We start from the raw sequence: 14,583 nt of genomic DNA, 5'->3' as shown, positions 1-14,583 counted from the left end.
TGCACAAAACAGGGCAAGAATTCTGTAGAACCCCCCCGCCCCCCCAACATATAATGTAATTAAAATGAGTCATCATGCTTTACAGTCCTATTAAAATTATAGCCAAAATTTTGTATTTCCTATCTGTTAAGCACTGAGCTTTGCTGGATTGTAGTCTGTTAGCACCACTCAAGCATGTTATCTCTTTGTTATTAATTTAAAACTTTCAAAGAAACCAGAAATAGTGTAATGTTGCTTCACGTGAAGACATGTGAAGTTCACCAGTACAAAATAATCCAGATAACCCAGCTTGATCTTCTGTGCACAGACCAGGATTTTAAGGTATAGCGCACACACACAGCCATGGGGTTTCACTGACATTACACAACAAAGAATGAAATTTGGTCAAATCCCTCTTCCATGTGAGGTTGTTCAGGACCCCACTCCCCACCTAACAGAGCCTCCTTCTCCCACTTCTCCATTCCTGCCCCTCTGACCCACCTAAAAGCCAATCCTCCTTTGCCTTCTTTTTCTCCTCCAAGCCCCAGTCTTCTTCCCACAGGAACTTTCTGCCTCCCCTCACTTCATCTTCCTACTTCAGCCATCTCATTCAGGCTATCCCTGCCCTCTGCCACCTCTTCCACTTTTCCTCTTTACCACTTCAAGACCACAGAAACACCCTTGGCTGCTGCTCATGCTCTCTTGTATTACTCAGCCTTGCCCCAGGGCACTGCCTTGTGGCCTCTACACCCTTCAGTGCTTCTTTTGGCTTCTGCCATATCTGGTGCCCTTCCACCATCCAGGTCTGTACCAGCTTCTCACAAAACATCTTTCAAATCACTTTGGCCAATGTTTGGACTTTATTGGGGGTCATCCGGTCAGTCCCATTTCCAGAGGGAAAAAACCACACTCTGCATTTCCATCACCCTTATAGTATGCTCCCTTCAGAAATATCAATATTTGTTCTTCAACATCTCTTACAAAAACAACTCACAGTAACATCTTGCCTAAAGTAAAACAACCATCCCAGTGCAGAAAGCCAGTACTCAACAGGGTTTAACTCATGCTCAAAAAGACAGTAAGTGTAAGCTATAAATACTAAAAGCACATGCCATGTTGCAGCACTACTGATAGACACTAGATTTCTGTTTTAGAGAAATTTCACCCAAAACTCTAAGGGGTGACTGCAACCCTTGCTTTAAGTTGCAAAGCATTACATAGCCCAAGAACACCTTGAAAAATTGAGTAAGGTGATAAAGGAATTGAGAGTGCCATAAAAATCACATCCCTTAAAAGGACACACTTTCTGTTCTGTATATCCCACATGATTTCCTTTTCTCAATAAATGAGAGAACACAAACTGCCATTTAAAAAACTTTAGCTTGGTGAAAAACATACTGTTGCAGAATTTTCTGTGAAAGTTTTCAAATTTTAAAAACTTGACTATGAAACATCATTTACTATAAAATCAATAAATATTGGTTACCAGGGCAAAAAGAATTGTACATCTGGTTTTTTTGGAATAAACTTTCTTGCAATACATCTCAAGATCAAAAATGAGTTTTCACATTACATTGCTAAATAAGCAAGATGTTCTGTGAGTGAGACCAGAAATTTAAGCCCTCCCACCTCCAGCTTTTCTATTTGCTCTCTTCTGCCATTAATAAAGTGCTTCAAACCCAGTTTCCTTTGTAGAAACAAACAGATCATCCATCTCCCTGAGTAAGACTAGGTGTCATCACTTTTTCCTTCTTTGTGAAATAATAAAAGTCATACTGCAGGAAAAAAAAATTCTTTTAAACCTTATTCAGGTGGGAATAAAAACTGTGACCTTGGATACCATGTGTGTGAAATGAAAGTACAGTTTCAAGTTACAAAGGTCTATAATCTACACTTCTTTTTCCTGTGGATTTAGGATGGAGGGACATTTCTATTCTGTATTGAAAGGATTCTGCTTCTTGTTCATATTTAAATATAAACTTCATGAAGAGTACAATTAGAATACTACTACTTTTATTTCCTGATAGAATGACAACTTACTCCCATTTTACACCATGCAGATTAAATGGCTACTTTTAAATTCAGTTCTAAGGAGTACTGTCACAAAAACTAAGTTAAAAAGAGGCAATGTTTCTGCAGCCCATTGCTCAACAGATCAGTGAAAGTAGATTGTAATCTTATATTATCCTCCACATTTGTTTGCATTCTGAAAGCATATAAGCCTTTCCAAATACACTTGATCTGTTTAGTTTTTATGCAAGAAATAGTCACAGCTGCCTTGTTAGGACCCATGAAGAAGAGTTTTACTTGCAGGGTTGAAAGATTCTGTGCCTGCACTGATGTCTATTTTCTCTTTATTTTTCTCTATTTAATCTTTCTCACACTTGCTAATAATTTCAAATCATTATTTCAAATAAAGCTTCACAATACAGTGGCACATTTAGACTGTAAAAGATTGTGATTTACCACTTTGACAGCTAAACATTTTTAGCTTGTATACAGCACCCAGCCAAAACTGAACAACAAAAATGTTTTGAGCCCTTTTATTTTCAAAACAAATGCTTTATGTACAAGAATCTGTCATTTAGAAACAGTACACACACACACATACACACATATACCCCTATTATACCATAATTGATGTTTGGGGTTTATTAAAAGCACAACGATTGCAAATGCTTTTTTTTTTTTTTTTTTTTTTTGCAGCATGAAATAACCAGTTACCTTTCAGGAAAGGAGCCCTCCGTGGCACAAGCCCTTCTGTGATTTCCACCTGCTCTTGCTGATGCTGTTTAACCAGGTTTCCTTCGCTGCCAGCTCTCAAAATCTTTTCACCTAGCCTAATTTTTCGTGATCGGCTGTTAAAATCTTCTTTCCTGGACAAAGGCGATTTAGGAGCTGTACTAGCCGACACAGGTCGAGCCAACCGAGAGGGTTTGGACATCCTGCCTGTGCAGGAATGTACCTGCTCCGAAAGCAATTCCTAAAAAATCCTTCGCAGCTCACTTTCCAGCACAGAGGCTGGGGAGTTTGTGTGTGCAGCGCAGCTGGATGTGAAGTGCTGTGCTGCCAGCCCGATCAGTTTTAAACACCAAGCGTTGGGTGGTCACGCAGTTTCCCAGACCTGTGGAATGCAAATGTGTGCTGGGGTAAAACAGATGACTCTGTCCCAGTGCTGAGTCCCAACCACGCTGTGGGGAGCAGATGCTCTTCCAGGGACTGTCCTGAGCTCCTGGTGTGCACTGAGAGCACCCTGGCATGAGGGGAATGCTCCACCTATGCAGGTATAACGTGAAAAACCACCCAGGCGCAGGGTTTACCTCTGCATGTGGGACCCTCCCGCATTCCTCTCCCAACCCTCTCTCTCAAACAAACACTTTCTTGTTTCAGCAGATTTCTTCACAGTGCGCCAAAATCACACTGTTTCAGTGCTATATGGTAAATGCCTGATGTCAAGAACACATTTGTCTTTGAGTTAAGCACGGTGCAAGCTTAAATTGGATTAAATGATGCATATTCTCCTAGCACTGTATTATCTGACTCACCAAAAGAAAGGAAGGATTGACAGCAAATATCATCTCTCTTTGAAAAATGGTCCAAATCCCTTATTATTAACTGGCGTTGTTTAGGAAGCAACACTGCACAGAATACAGCCCATTATACTTTCCTATTTCACTGCTATATATATATATCTAGAAAATCCCTGGCTTCTTGCACACTACAGACAATCATGTTCTTTACCGACTCTCTAAAGAAAAAGTTCCTGACCTCAGGCTACATTATTTCAAATCTCAGTTCCTGGGTGCTCTTCTTTGAAAATGCCCAGGCAAATCCTGCCTAACTTTCTCTGCCAGCTCTGTGCTTGTGAATGCTGCCAAGACAAAGAGCATTTGGTCACATGAAAAGAAAATTCCATTCACCATAATTTTGGAAAGAACTTCTAAAGAAAAACAACACAGGGCAAACAAAAGAAAACATCACAGCTACAGTTACAGTAAAATCTTCATGCTGAATTTTAAAATGTATTTCTCAATATCCTAAGCAAACAGAATGCTGCATCTCTAACAGATTATGAGGGTCCACTTTATTTCAAAACTAGAATGAACATAAGCAAATCAATATTACATAAGCTAAAGTACTAATAGATATTTAGGAGAAATGCTTAACAAGCAAAAAGAAAGCAAAACGTGACTAAATTATTACAGCCATTCCTTGTTTTCAGAGATGGCAACTGTACAATGCAGTAAAACATTTTTGCAAGTTATTTCCATTTTTTTTCCAAGAATCCCACATTAAATAGATAGATAATTGTTTATGCCTTCTCTATAAAGCATGGTGTCTATTGCTTTGTTGTCCCATCAAGAATGGGCCAGATTACGTTCAATACAGTAAGCCTTGCTGTGATATTATTCTGCATATTATCTTGTCAATACAGAAGGAACTCTGAGTGGGAAGATTTCTACTCACAAGGAGGAACCTGACAGGCATGAGTGTAATTCAGCTCATTAGCAGTGCTCAGGCACAGCAGGTCATGCAGAAGACAATGAAGAACACAAACAGGGGTGAAACAAGATGATGAATGGAGAGTTAATCATGTAACTGGAGTAAAGAATGAGTGAAGAAGGAAGAGAAAATCTGAAAGCCAGTATGTATGTGAGAGGTCAGTTGTACTGAGCCTAAGAAGTACTGTCATTCCCTCTCAAGATCTTGGACTGTTTGACCAATAGTAGTTTTTAATATCTTCCATTATGATTTCTCATTGTGTAAGCAGACACAAGTGCTGTATGCTTAAGAAGAGTTTTTGAGCAGTGACAATAATGCCTCTGACACTATAAAGACGTATTTTAATTCTGCCAAACACAGAACAATTGTGAAATAAAATCCAGTCCTGAGTGACTACAAAAATAGTATTTCATTTTTTGAATCACTACTGCTAAAGCAAAATCCAACTGAGATTTCTATACATTACACATTCACCCAAACTAAGCACCCTTATCACAGGTTGCTCATAGAAAGAATGGCCTCATCTGTGAAGGAGAATCTAACTAGATGGTCATGTTACCTGTAAACTTAAAATAATTTAATTTCTAAGCAAAGCAAGGACATAGTGAATTCAAGATTTTCCTAAGGCTCTCTCGAGCAACATAGCAAAAAAGATGGGGAAAGGGAGCTCTATCCATCAGCTTTTGACAGGAAAGGCCCTAAGTTGGCCATTTGGATGCCAAGGTGACACTTCTCCACTGAAAGACAGCAGCAACATCCTGGTTTTGACAAGAAAGAAGCTCTTTGTCTCACAGCAGAGATACAGCCCTGCAGAAATGGGGTGAGTCAAATATGTTCCTCAAACATGGGAAATTCCTGGAATACTCCAGTCAAAGATGACCATTTTCAGTAATATCTCAGTGCCTGATGGCATGGTGTCACATGTGGAGAGGCTGAGAGAGCTGTGCCTGCTCAGCCTGCAGGAGGCATCTTACATGTGCATGAACATCTGATGTGGCGATAAAGGGAGGGAGTGGGCTGTTCTCAGTGCTGCCCAGCGAAGGACCAGAGACAATGAGTGCAAATTGAAACCAGGGGAAAGAACGAACTTTAGGCCTTTTATAGAGTGAAGGTGGTCAGACACTGGCACAAGCTGGCCGGGGAGGTAATGAAGTCTCCATCCTTGGAGATAAGCAGCACCCAACCAGGCACAGCCCTGACCTGCCTGCTGCAGCTGAGTCTGCCTGACCTGGGGGTGGACTAGACAGTTTCCAGAAGTGCCTTCCCACCCCCCAGAGTTTTGTCATTCTGTATTATTAAATTTATTCAGTGGCTATTTATAATCTGGAAGCTTAAATATCTTTAAATCTGTCCAATGGTAGATGTACAACCTTTCTCCAAAGACCCAGCAATTAAATTTTCCCATGCCTGACTTCCATTTCTGGGAGCATTTGCTTCCTCTCTGGTAATTTGTCTGTTTTAGCTTCCTGCAGACTGGCAGAGTGTTCCCAAAAAAAAAAGTCCAGTTTGTTTGTTTGTTTTAAAGGCTCTGAGATGTGAAGCTGGTGATTCCAGCTATGAGCATCAAACCCTTAATAAAAGCCACCAATCCCCCAAAAACCAAAACACCAAAAAAACCACCCCAAAATCCCCCCAAACCCTGAAATAAACCATTCCAGAACATAAGCTGAGGTTGCTTAGCTGACTGTTTCAGGCTGGATGTAGACACAGTAAAGCAGTGCACTCTAGGCTGGAACAGCCATGAGCGTGCAGCCCAGGGTTGCTGCCAGCTCCCCATCACCCACATCCCAACTGCACAGCTCCTCTCTCCCCAGCCCCACTGCCCTGGAGGCCTGGGCTCCTCCCGACTGTGGGGCAGGTCTCTTCCTGCCAATCCCTCCCTCTCCATCACAGGTTCTTAATGAAGCTCCCCAGGGAGCAAGTCTTTCATCAGCTCTCAGGCTTTTTGAAACCCCAAGTTACTCTTTTGAACTACTTTAAAAAAACCCAAAACAAACCCACAAAACCAAAAATAAACAAACAAACAAACAAAAAAAAAAAACCAAACACAAAGTCTAAAACAAGCCCAGCCCCTTTTCCCTTAGATTTCAGATAGCCAACTTCAGCTAGGTAGAGACATCATATTGATGTAACACACCATTAAGCAAAAAGCAGTTCAGTTTGTCAGGTTTTCATAAAATGCTGTAGGAAGTCTTCTAGTGCTTTGGGTCAATGAATAAACTGTCACAGCCTCATGCAGAGGAAATTAATATTAAGGGACCAACAGTGCAGTCTATGATTTTGAATAATCACATATATGTAAACAAGTAGTATTTTTAGAAAACCATACACTTTCCATACCCTGCTTAAAACACTGTCCTTTTAGGTTCAAAACTAACCTCTCCTCTTTCCTGCCTAGAAAATAAATTACTGCTGAAATATGACAACAAGAATTTGTTAAGAGTTAGCTAACAGAAGGCATTTTTACCATAGCATATTAAATAGGTTATGATACCACTATTAACTTCAGCAATGTTTGTGCCCTCCGGGATAAAAGAAACGTGACTATAGATGTTATTAATCCAAACAAAGCATTTGCAAAGCTTGAAATTTCCTTTTTTGGGCAACCATGGAGTTCTAGTTTACATTTGCACATAAAGAACCAGGGAGGGGAGAGGATCCCTCATATGTGAACCAGGAAAAATTGGGAGTTGATGCTGTACGGTTCAGGATGTGATGTTTTCTCAGCCTCACCAAATCCTCTCCCAAACTTTGGCCTGAAATTATCTAAAGAGAGAAAGGCATGTATACAGAAATATTTCTACTTCAGCAGACTCTTTCTAAACTACTGACAGGCAACAACTGCAACACCAGTAAATGGAAGTTGCAGGTGCAGAAGTTAAAACTGCAAATTAATGAAGTTTTCTCTTTACAAAATTACGCAAGTAACCAGATGGCATAACATTTTCAGCATGAAATGTGAAATAAATGTATAGGCACCAAAAGAACAAGATCAGTGATGAAAACAATTTCAGATGCAAGTCACAGATAGGTATGTAATGTAATAATAAAAAATAAAAAGCTTGGTGCTTCAGAGAGCTACATTTTCTAGTAACTGAAGCATGCAAAATTAGTGACAAGTTAATTTTGCAGATGTTAAAGCTTTCTTAGAAGAATGTACCAGTGCTTTATTTCTCCATATATGATTTCTGAAATAGTTGCATAGTACAGAAGAAGCTTCACATTCAATATATTGAGACCCATTTTAAAACATTTCACACAGATCTGAAGACATTCTTGCTGGGAAAATAAACCATACAAAAGGTACCTAGTCATTCATTCAAAGACAAGTGAATCCCTCCAACAGAAAGTAGTCTGTAATTATGGCAAGTCCTGTTACTTTTGAATATGGTCTTAAAAAGGAGAGTCTGTTAAGGGTCCTGCTGTAATATAATACCTGCCCGGAAGATGCTATAATTAAAGTAGAGCTGTCATTTATATCAGGAAATCCTGTTCCAGAGATTTACTACTCAGCCATAAAAATTTAATCTCAGTTCCAAGTCTTTAGAAAAAAGCCTAAGTCAGAAAAAAACCCTTCAGGTCTATTTTATTTCCTTTTTGTCAAAATTTCAAAAATTAAACCATAGCAAAGACTTTCTTAAAGATAAAAGCATATACAGATGTAGAATCTAAATACCTTATTCTGCCACAAACCCAGAAATACTGTAAGTAAGGGCAAAGTTAATTTTCTTTATTATTTTATCATTTATACGTCTCATATTTGGCTTTGGTTAGAAGACCTTCAAAGTCCTGGTCTGCCTGAGTACACAGGTCTGTGGCCTACTATTACAGTGTATGTAAACATTGAACTATATGAAGGTTATGGTTTTTCTAAACCAGTGTAGGTACATCATCACTATCCCTTACCTGGTGTTGTTCTGTCCTCAGGATGCCTTTTGACAACTACACTTGGTTCCCTTCCCTGCCTGAAGGGTTATAGGAGCCCAGGCACACTTAGGTAACTACACAGACCAAAGGGTGCACCTTCAGAAGAACAAAGCAACGAGGGGGGGCACTGGTGTGTAAACACAGCCTTTAATGTTTGAAATGTTTGCCAAGATTGTTGCTAAGATTTCCAATTGGTGCCAACTGTGATGGCAGGCCTGGGTACTTTATCCTGATGAGATATGTTAATCACTAAGCAATTCCAGACAGAACAATCAACTGTGAACAGCTGCCCATGCAACGCATGACAAATACTTTTTTTTTGCAGAATGTTACCTTTATCTATTTATTAGCTATTCACAGAAGAATAAAAAATTTATATATTTATGCCACATTTAAATTATTGCTAAACTCTAGCAAAGTGTTCTGTGATTTGGCTGTTCTTGGTGCTGCACAAGTTGGCTGTAATGACTAAAAGAGCTAAAATTCACACAATCTTGGTTCAAAGCTTTTTTTCGCTTTTGTTCTGATCTTTTAATCAAATCAAATAAGAATTTAGGCTCAATATGTTCTTAAAAGAATATCCATTAGCTATAAATCACAGCAGATCATTGCTATTATTACTTCATTGTTAAGTAATGTGAATACTGCTTTCCACATTTGCAGTTATTTCATATGAGGTTCTTAATGCATTTTAAAATGTGCACAAAATTATCTTTTGTGAAATTCATAGCATTAGTAGTTTTTTTGATAAAAGAGAAAAGTGTCCAAATTTTAAAATCTCTCCTGAAATTAAGTTAGTGAAACTATGACTGGCTTAGTCTTTATTGCCACTATAAAAAGGGGAGGGAGAGAAACAATTTATAACACTACACTGACATTTTACTCTGAAGAAAATGTTAGTTTCAAATGTTAGTTGCTAATTTGTTTTAGCATAACTGCAGCCTTCTCTAGCTTTTTCAATCATCATTTTCAAATGACCACCTCTTAATAAAAGAATAACCTTTAGAAGTGCTCTAACACATCAAAAATACAGAGAGCTTAAAGCTTTATGAAAGAGAAAATATCCCTTACAGAAATTCAGCCCTTTATGATGGTTTGAATGAAATCCTGGAATGAAGAGGAAATAGGTAGGAAGCAAGAGCAGATTGGATATGCCAGGAGACACAAACACAGTCCATAACTGACAGAATCCTGTGCATATGGTCAAGGCACAGATAAGTCCTTTTCATTCTTTCAATACTCCTCTTTCATCATGAAGTTCTGCATCATCCACACAGGGGAAAAAAATAGGTAAGAAAAGTAAGCACAAAATGAATGAAAGGAAGACAAACTTCAGGCATGAAGGCAATTCACTCATATCCCACATGAAGTATTTTAACTACTCCTCAGCCACCAAGGCTCCATTAATAGCACCCGGGTATGGGTGCTGCAGTGGATAGTCTCATAAGGAGGAGCAAACTACAGAGAAAAGAGAACACTGGGAAGGCAAGGGTCGTCCTCTGAAGACGGTGGTGAGAAGGAATAGCTCTGTAGGGTACCCGTAGCTCTGGCACTCTTGGCTGGACTACCACAGTCTTTTTCCACCAGAGACCTTGGATGTAAAGAAAAATCTCCACAGGTCTATGGAAAGCAGAAAGCAAGTAAGCAGATATAGAACCCTTTATAGTCAGGTATTACAATGACATTTATTTGGGGGCTTTTTTAAAAAGCAAAATAATTATAGACGCTGTCTAAACTGCAGACAGGCACAGAGTGTGTTCCACCAATCCAGTGTCCTTTTCTCAGGTGTAGTCCTGGGAGTGATGACTTAGTGGACTGCAGAATATAAAATGTTATTTTTCTACTTGTGAGATGCAATATTTTTCAGACACCCATTAATGAATATTTCAAGAAGCTAATCTGATCAGCTATCTGTGATTTTTGTGTGGTTTTGGCCATGACAGAGAAGAAAAAATACTTTTTCTCCTAAGTTCCACTTAAAATGTGCATCATAAGAGTGGAGCAAGCTTTACATTTTGCACAGTTTTACTTATGCAGTACAACATATATGATGCATAAGGTTCTTTTCTGTGTCAAAATTTCAAGTGACTGGTGTTGAATTTGATCCTTTCGGTCCCTTATACTGTCCTTACAGCACAGTAAGTGCCCTATAATGCTGACTGCATGAGTTTGTGTAAACTGTCTATAAACAGTCAGATGCTTGATCCCTTGCTGTCTGAGCAGCTCTGGAGAGATGAACATGTTTGTTAAACAACAATAAAAAATCTGCAACTCCATTTATTATGTTTCTATAGCTATAGATAATAGTTCAGGTAGTCTGAGTTTACCACTACTCCTCTGAAAAGCACAGGCATTGCATCCTCACCTGCTCAAGCCATCTGGAAAGATATTTCTTGGTTACAATCTGCCCATATTTGTAGAGACTAAATGTTCTGAAATCTGGAGATTTTATGCAGATAACTTAATGTCCTGCTTTGCATATTTGATGATTTATTACCTTATTTACATAAATGACAACAAATGCTCCCAGTTACTAGCACTTAAGAGTGAGGGGCTTGCAGCACATAGCATGCTTTAGGAATGCAGCAACTGTTGTTTTCTTTATTTATGGCAGATATTTGGGGTGGTATCCAGGTAACCCTGATGGTTCTTCCAACCTCCATCATTAGACATTGTTCACCAGGAACATGAAGGGAAAATCTAATACAGTGGTCAAACAGCAGACAATAGCAGATGGCAATGAAGCAAAGAAAACTGAAATAGTAGTCTTTCCAACCAAGAAAAATCTTGAAAAGAACTAATAACCTTATCAATAAAAAATAAGGGCCTATGAAGTATGTTATTAAAACCCCCAACCTATTTTCTGAATGGAAAACTAAACTGATGACCATGCCAAGTACAATATAAAAATTATACCTTTAAAAAAGGTCAATGGCCATTTTAAAGTAGGTTAGCACAAGTTAAAATAAAGAGAACACTGCATGACCAGCATTTCTGCCTAGAACCATGAAGGAAATTGGTAAAACGATGTTTTGAATGCATATTTTGTTTCCCAAGGACCACATTATTTACTATGCTCTACCAAATAGTGTTCTCTGATCTGACTGTTCTTGATGCTATATTGGTTTGCTGTAATGACTAAAAGATGTAAAAAACATAGAGTCTTAGTTCAAAGTTGTTTCATTTGTACTAATGCATTAATCAAATAAAGTAAAACTTTAACTTCAATATGTTCCTGTTTGATCCCAAAGGGTTAAAATAAAATTGATGTTATAGGGATTGCTACATAAAGAACAGACATGCACTTAAAAACACATGCAAAGAGAGACAGAAAGAAAATAGGTGAAAAGAAGTAGAACAACAGCAACTCCCCTTTGATAAGACCTCCAGTGCTTTTAATGGGCACCAGTCTGCTATCAGGGAGATTTCAGCAAGTTTGACCTGAATTCCTTCCACTGAAATGCAACCACCATATCTACCATGTTATTATATGAACCATAAAATAAACAGAATAATTCAGAAGCTATTAAAAATTAATGTTACAAATTCTGAGAGCAAGCCTTCATGATGTCCCTCATTTTAATAGTCCTTAAAATGTCTTTCAGAAAAAAGGTCTGTAGGGGGAAAGACTGGAAACACTTGGATCAAAAAAATCAGGTTTCTTACCTCAATAAAGACTCCTTGAATGGGGAAAATAGGATCTGGGCAACTTCCATGTTTAACATTAGAATTAAAAGGATCTTTTAAATCTTTGCTGGACTTTAAAGACAAGTTTGTAAATTATTTACTCCCATGTCAAAATGAAGTTTTGCAATTGGGAATTCAAGTAAGTCCCGGATAATGCCTAAACCTAAAGAAAACTACTGCCTTCTCCTTTAAATATAACAACTCTGCAAAGCTAACAGCCATAAAACATAGGGAAAATGGAGGCAGTGACCATAAAGGTAGCTTTAAGCAAGTAACACTTTCAGGTCTCAAGATGAGACCTTAGTGTTTATTTCACATAAAGCAATGTCTTCCACTGAATAAAATAATCCCCATTGCCAGTCAACTGCCAAGAAGTATGACACACACCTTAATACTTTTGAAGAGCACTATTACATGACAACAGAAAAAAAAGGAAAAATATTTCTTTGATTAATGATGCTCTGGACATTTTTATCCTAAACCTTTCCTTCCAAGCTCTCCACAGTTTTCTACAGCACAAACAAATTAGCCATCTTCTTCCACAAGCAGTGACTACCTCTATTTTGGTCTATTTTGTCACTAATAAGATCACGTATCCCTTAATAACAACAATTTTTCTAGTTATTAAAGCCACCTATTTAGGGTTCTACACTCAAAGGTAATTGCACAGGTAATTTTAATTTGGTGGAACCTAACCACATAACATGAGTCTGGTCCAGATTCAGGATTTAATCCTATACTTTTTAAGTGAACTATGGCTTATTTTACAGCAGCTGTTACAGTCTACATCAGCCTTGGTTCCACCTCTATCTCAGCCACCAGACTCTGCAGTTAGAGTTGCTTCTTTGGTTGTTGTCTCCATTTATTTGACTGAGCATCAAGTTTTACTGTTCTAAATACACTACAAAGCCTGTCAAAAAAGAAAGCCTTGCAGTTTGCAGCCTGATATCCCCCACCAGGTGCACTGGACATGTGATGGTGAGGGAACCTGCTGGAGACAGAGGCAATTTGGGTCAAAGAAGAGGGGAAAGACATTAGGATAAAAAAAGGGAGAAATTCTCCCAGCTATCATGGCTGTACCACATTAGGCATATTTTCAAGTAGGTGAGAATATATGATACTAAGTTGCTACAAAAATGGGCTGTGGGGAATGCAAGAGGTATGTCCATCTACCTGCTGTCATGATTGCGAGCAGCTGCCCTGAGGACTTCCTTTGTGGAGCAGCTTTGACTGCCCTATCCAAATCCCCGGCAGAACATTAGGGAAGAGACCCCTTCATCCCTGAGCAAGCCTCGGGACCAGAGGGAGCCAGCACAAAATTCCCTTAAATCTATGCTCAGGTGGCACACCAATGTGATCCCCTGAAGCCTCTCTGACCACAGTTGTGATAACCATCCATTATTTCCAGAAAGTTTATAATTGGCTAGTCTTTTTATTTTGGTGACTATGAAGAATACAAAGTCAAATTTCAACAGGGTGCTCATGGAGACATGCAATCTGCAAAGCACAGATCTCAGATTTGCTCTATGAGAGGTTAAAAACACCACATCCTGTGATCTTATTGAAGACACTTTATAGCTAATATTACTCATTAATCGAAGTGTGTTATTTTACCAGTGATTCATAAGACTCTAGTAAAATCACAAACATGCCAGTTAGACTTTGGGGAACTGTGTGGTTTTACTCATTTCTAAAAAATATATACTATTGATGCAGAAAAAAACACTTTCCTAGCAATACAAATGATGTAGTGGCAGGCTGGAGTGATGGTGTATTTCAGGGTGATTTGTTCAGCAAAAACAACAGGTGCAGCTGGCGTTTTCCAGCCATAAATCTTCTCTTTTGCAAGCTAATGGTAGGTTGCCAAGTCAGTGTACACCTCTATAGCTTATGTTAGAAGGAATTTTTTTTAAAAGGTGCATAATTGTCACAGAAGGTTAATTTTAGATTAATTAAGAATTTGAAGAACAGTTAATTAAACCATCAAAAGTGATCTTTTGTTAATTTGGGGGGGAAATGCTCATTCCACTTACAGAACAGCAATTAGGATAAAGGATCAATCAATATGTTTGCATTTGCCAATTACTGTTATTCACCAAGCAGAATTTGGAAACTTTGATAAAGAATCTTCAATTCCTTCAGTCCTTAATTACAACTCATTAAATTTTCATTAACTTCAAGCTCAGTAAAAAGCAATAGAATTCTTTGATGGTACCAATGTTGGCAGGACCCCATGTTAGATGCCAGAGATGTTCTTTGTTTTGTGGAAGTTACTTGTGTTTAGCCAGTTATGTCATTGCTTTATCACAGCAACACATCAAGAAATTGTAAGAAAATATCCCATGTTTCTTCATTTAACTTCACTCTATGTCCATTTTAAAGCTTTGAAGCAACTTCTACAATAATACGTAACTTGGACTTGGACTCTTAAAAAAAGTGACAGTGAATCATGAAAGATTTGTGGAGATTATTCAGGAATGACTGCAC

At 38.4% G+C, this 14,583-nt stretch overlaps 1 protein-coding gene across 9 annotated transcripts in view; it reads right to left on the bottom strand.

Annotated features, from left to right (window-relative positions):
• Nucleotides 1-14,583, bottom strand: part of KIAA1217 (KIAA1217 ortholog) — a 366,907-nt gene that overhangs the window by 227,669 nt on the left and 124,655 nt on the right. For 2 of the 9 annotated variants that reach the window (XM_017741424.1, XM_017741430.1), the window contains exon 1: nt 2,704-3,040. The exons of 2 other annotated variants lie outside the window; for them this stretch is intronic. In XM_017741424.1, coding sequence (XP_017596913.1) covers nt 2,704-2,923 — 220 coding nt within the window. In that variant the 5' untranslated portion in view covers nt 2,924-3,040. Of the gene's footprint in view, nt 1-2,703; nt 3,041-14,583 lie in introns of those variants that run through there. 5 more of the 9 variants (XM_017741425.1, XM_017741427.1, XM_017741436.1 and 2 more) reach the window with 5 other exon arrangements.

Source organism: Corvus brachyrhynchos, unplaced genomic scaffold (assembly GCF_000691975.1).
Source record: "Corvus brachyrhynchos isolate BGI_N302 unplaced genomic scaffold, ASM69197v1 scaffold167, whole genome shotgun sequence".
Lineage (NCBI taxonomy): Eukaryota > Metazoa > Chordata > Aves > Passeriformes > Corvidae > Corvus > Corvus brachyrhynchos.
Note: the sequence above shows the minus strand (reverse complement) of the source record. Positions and strands in the feature narration are given on the sequence as shown.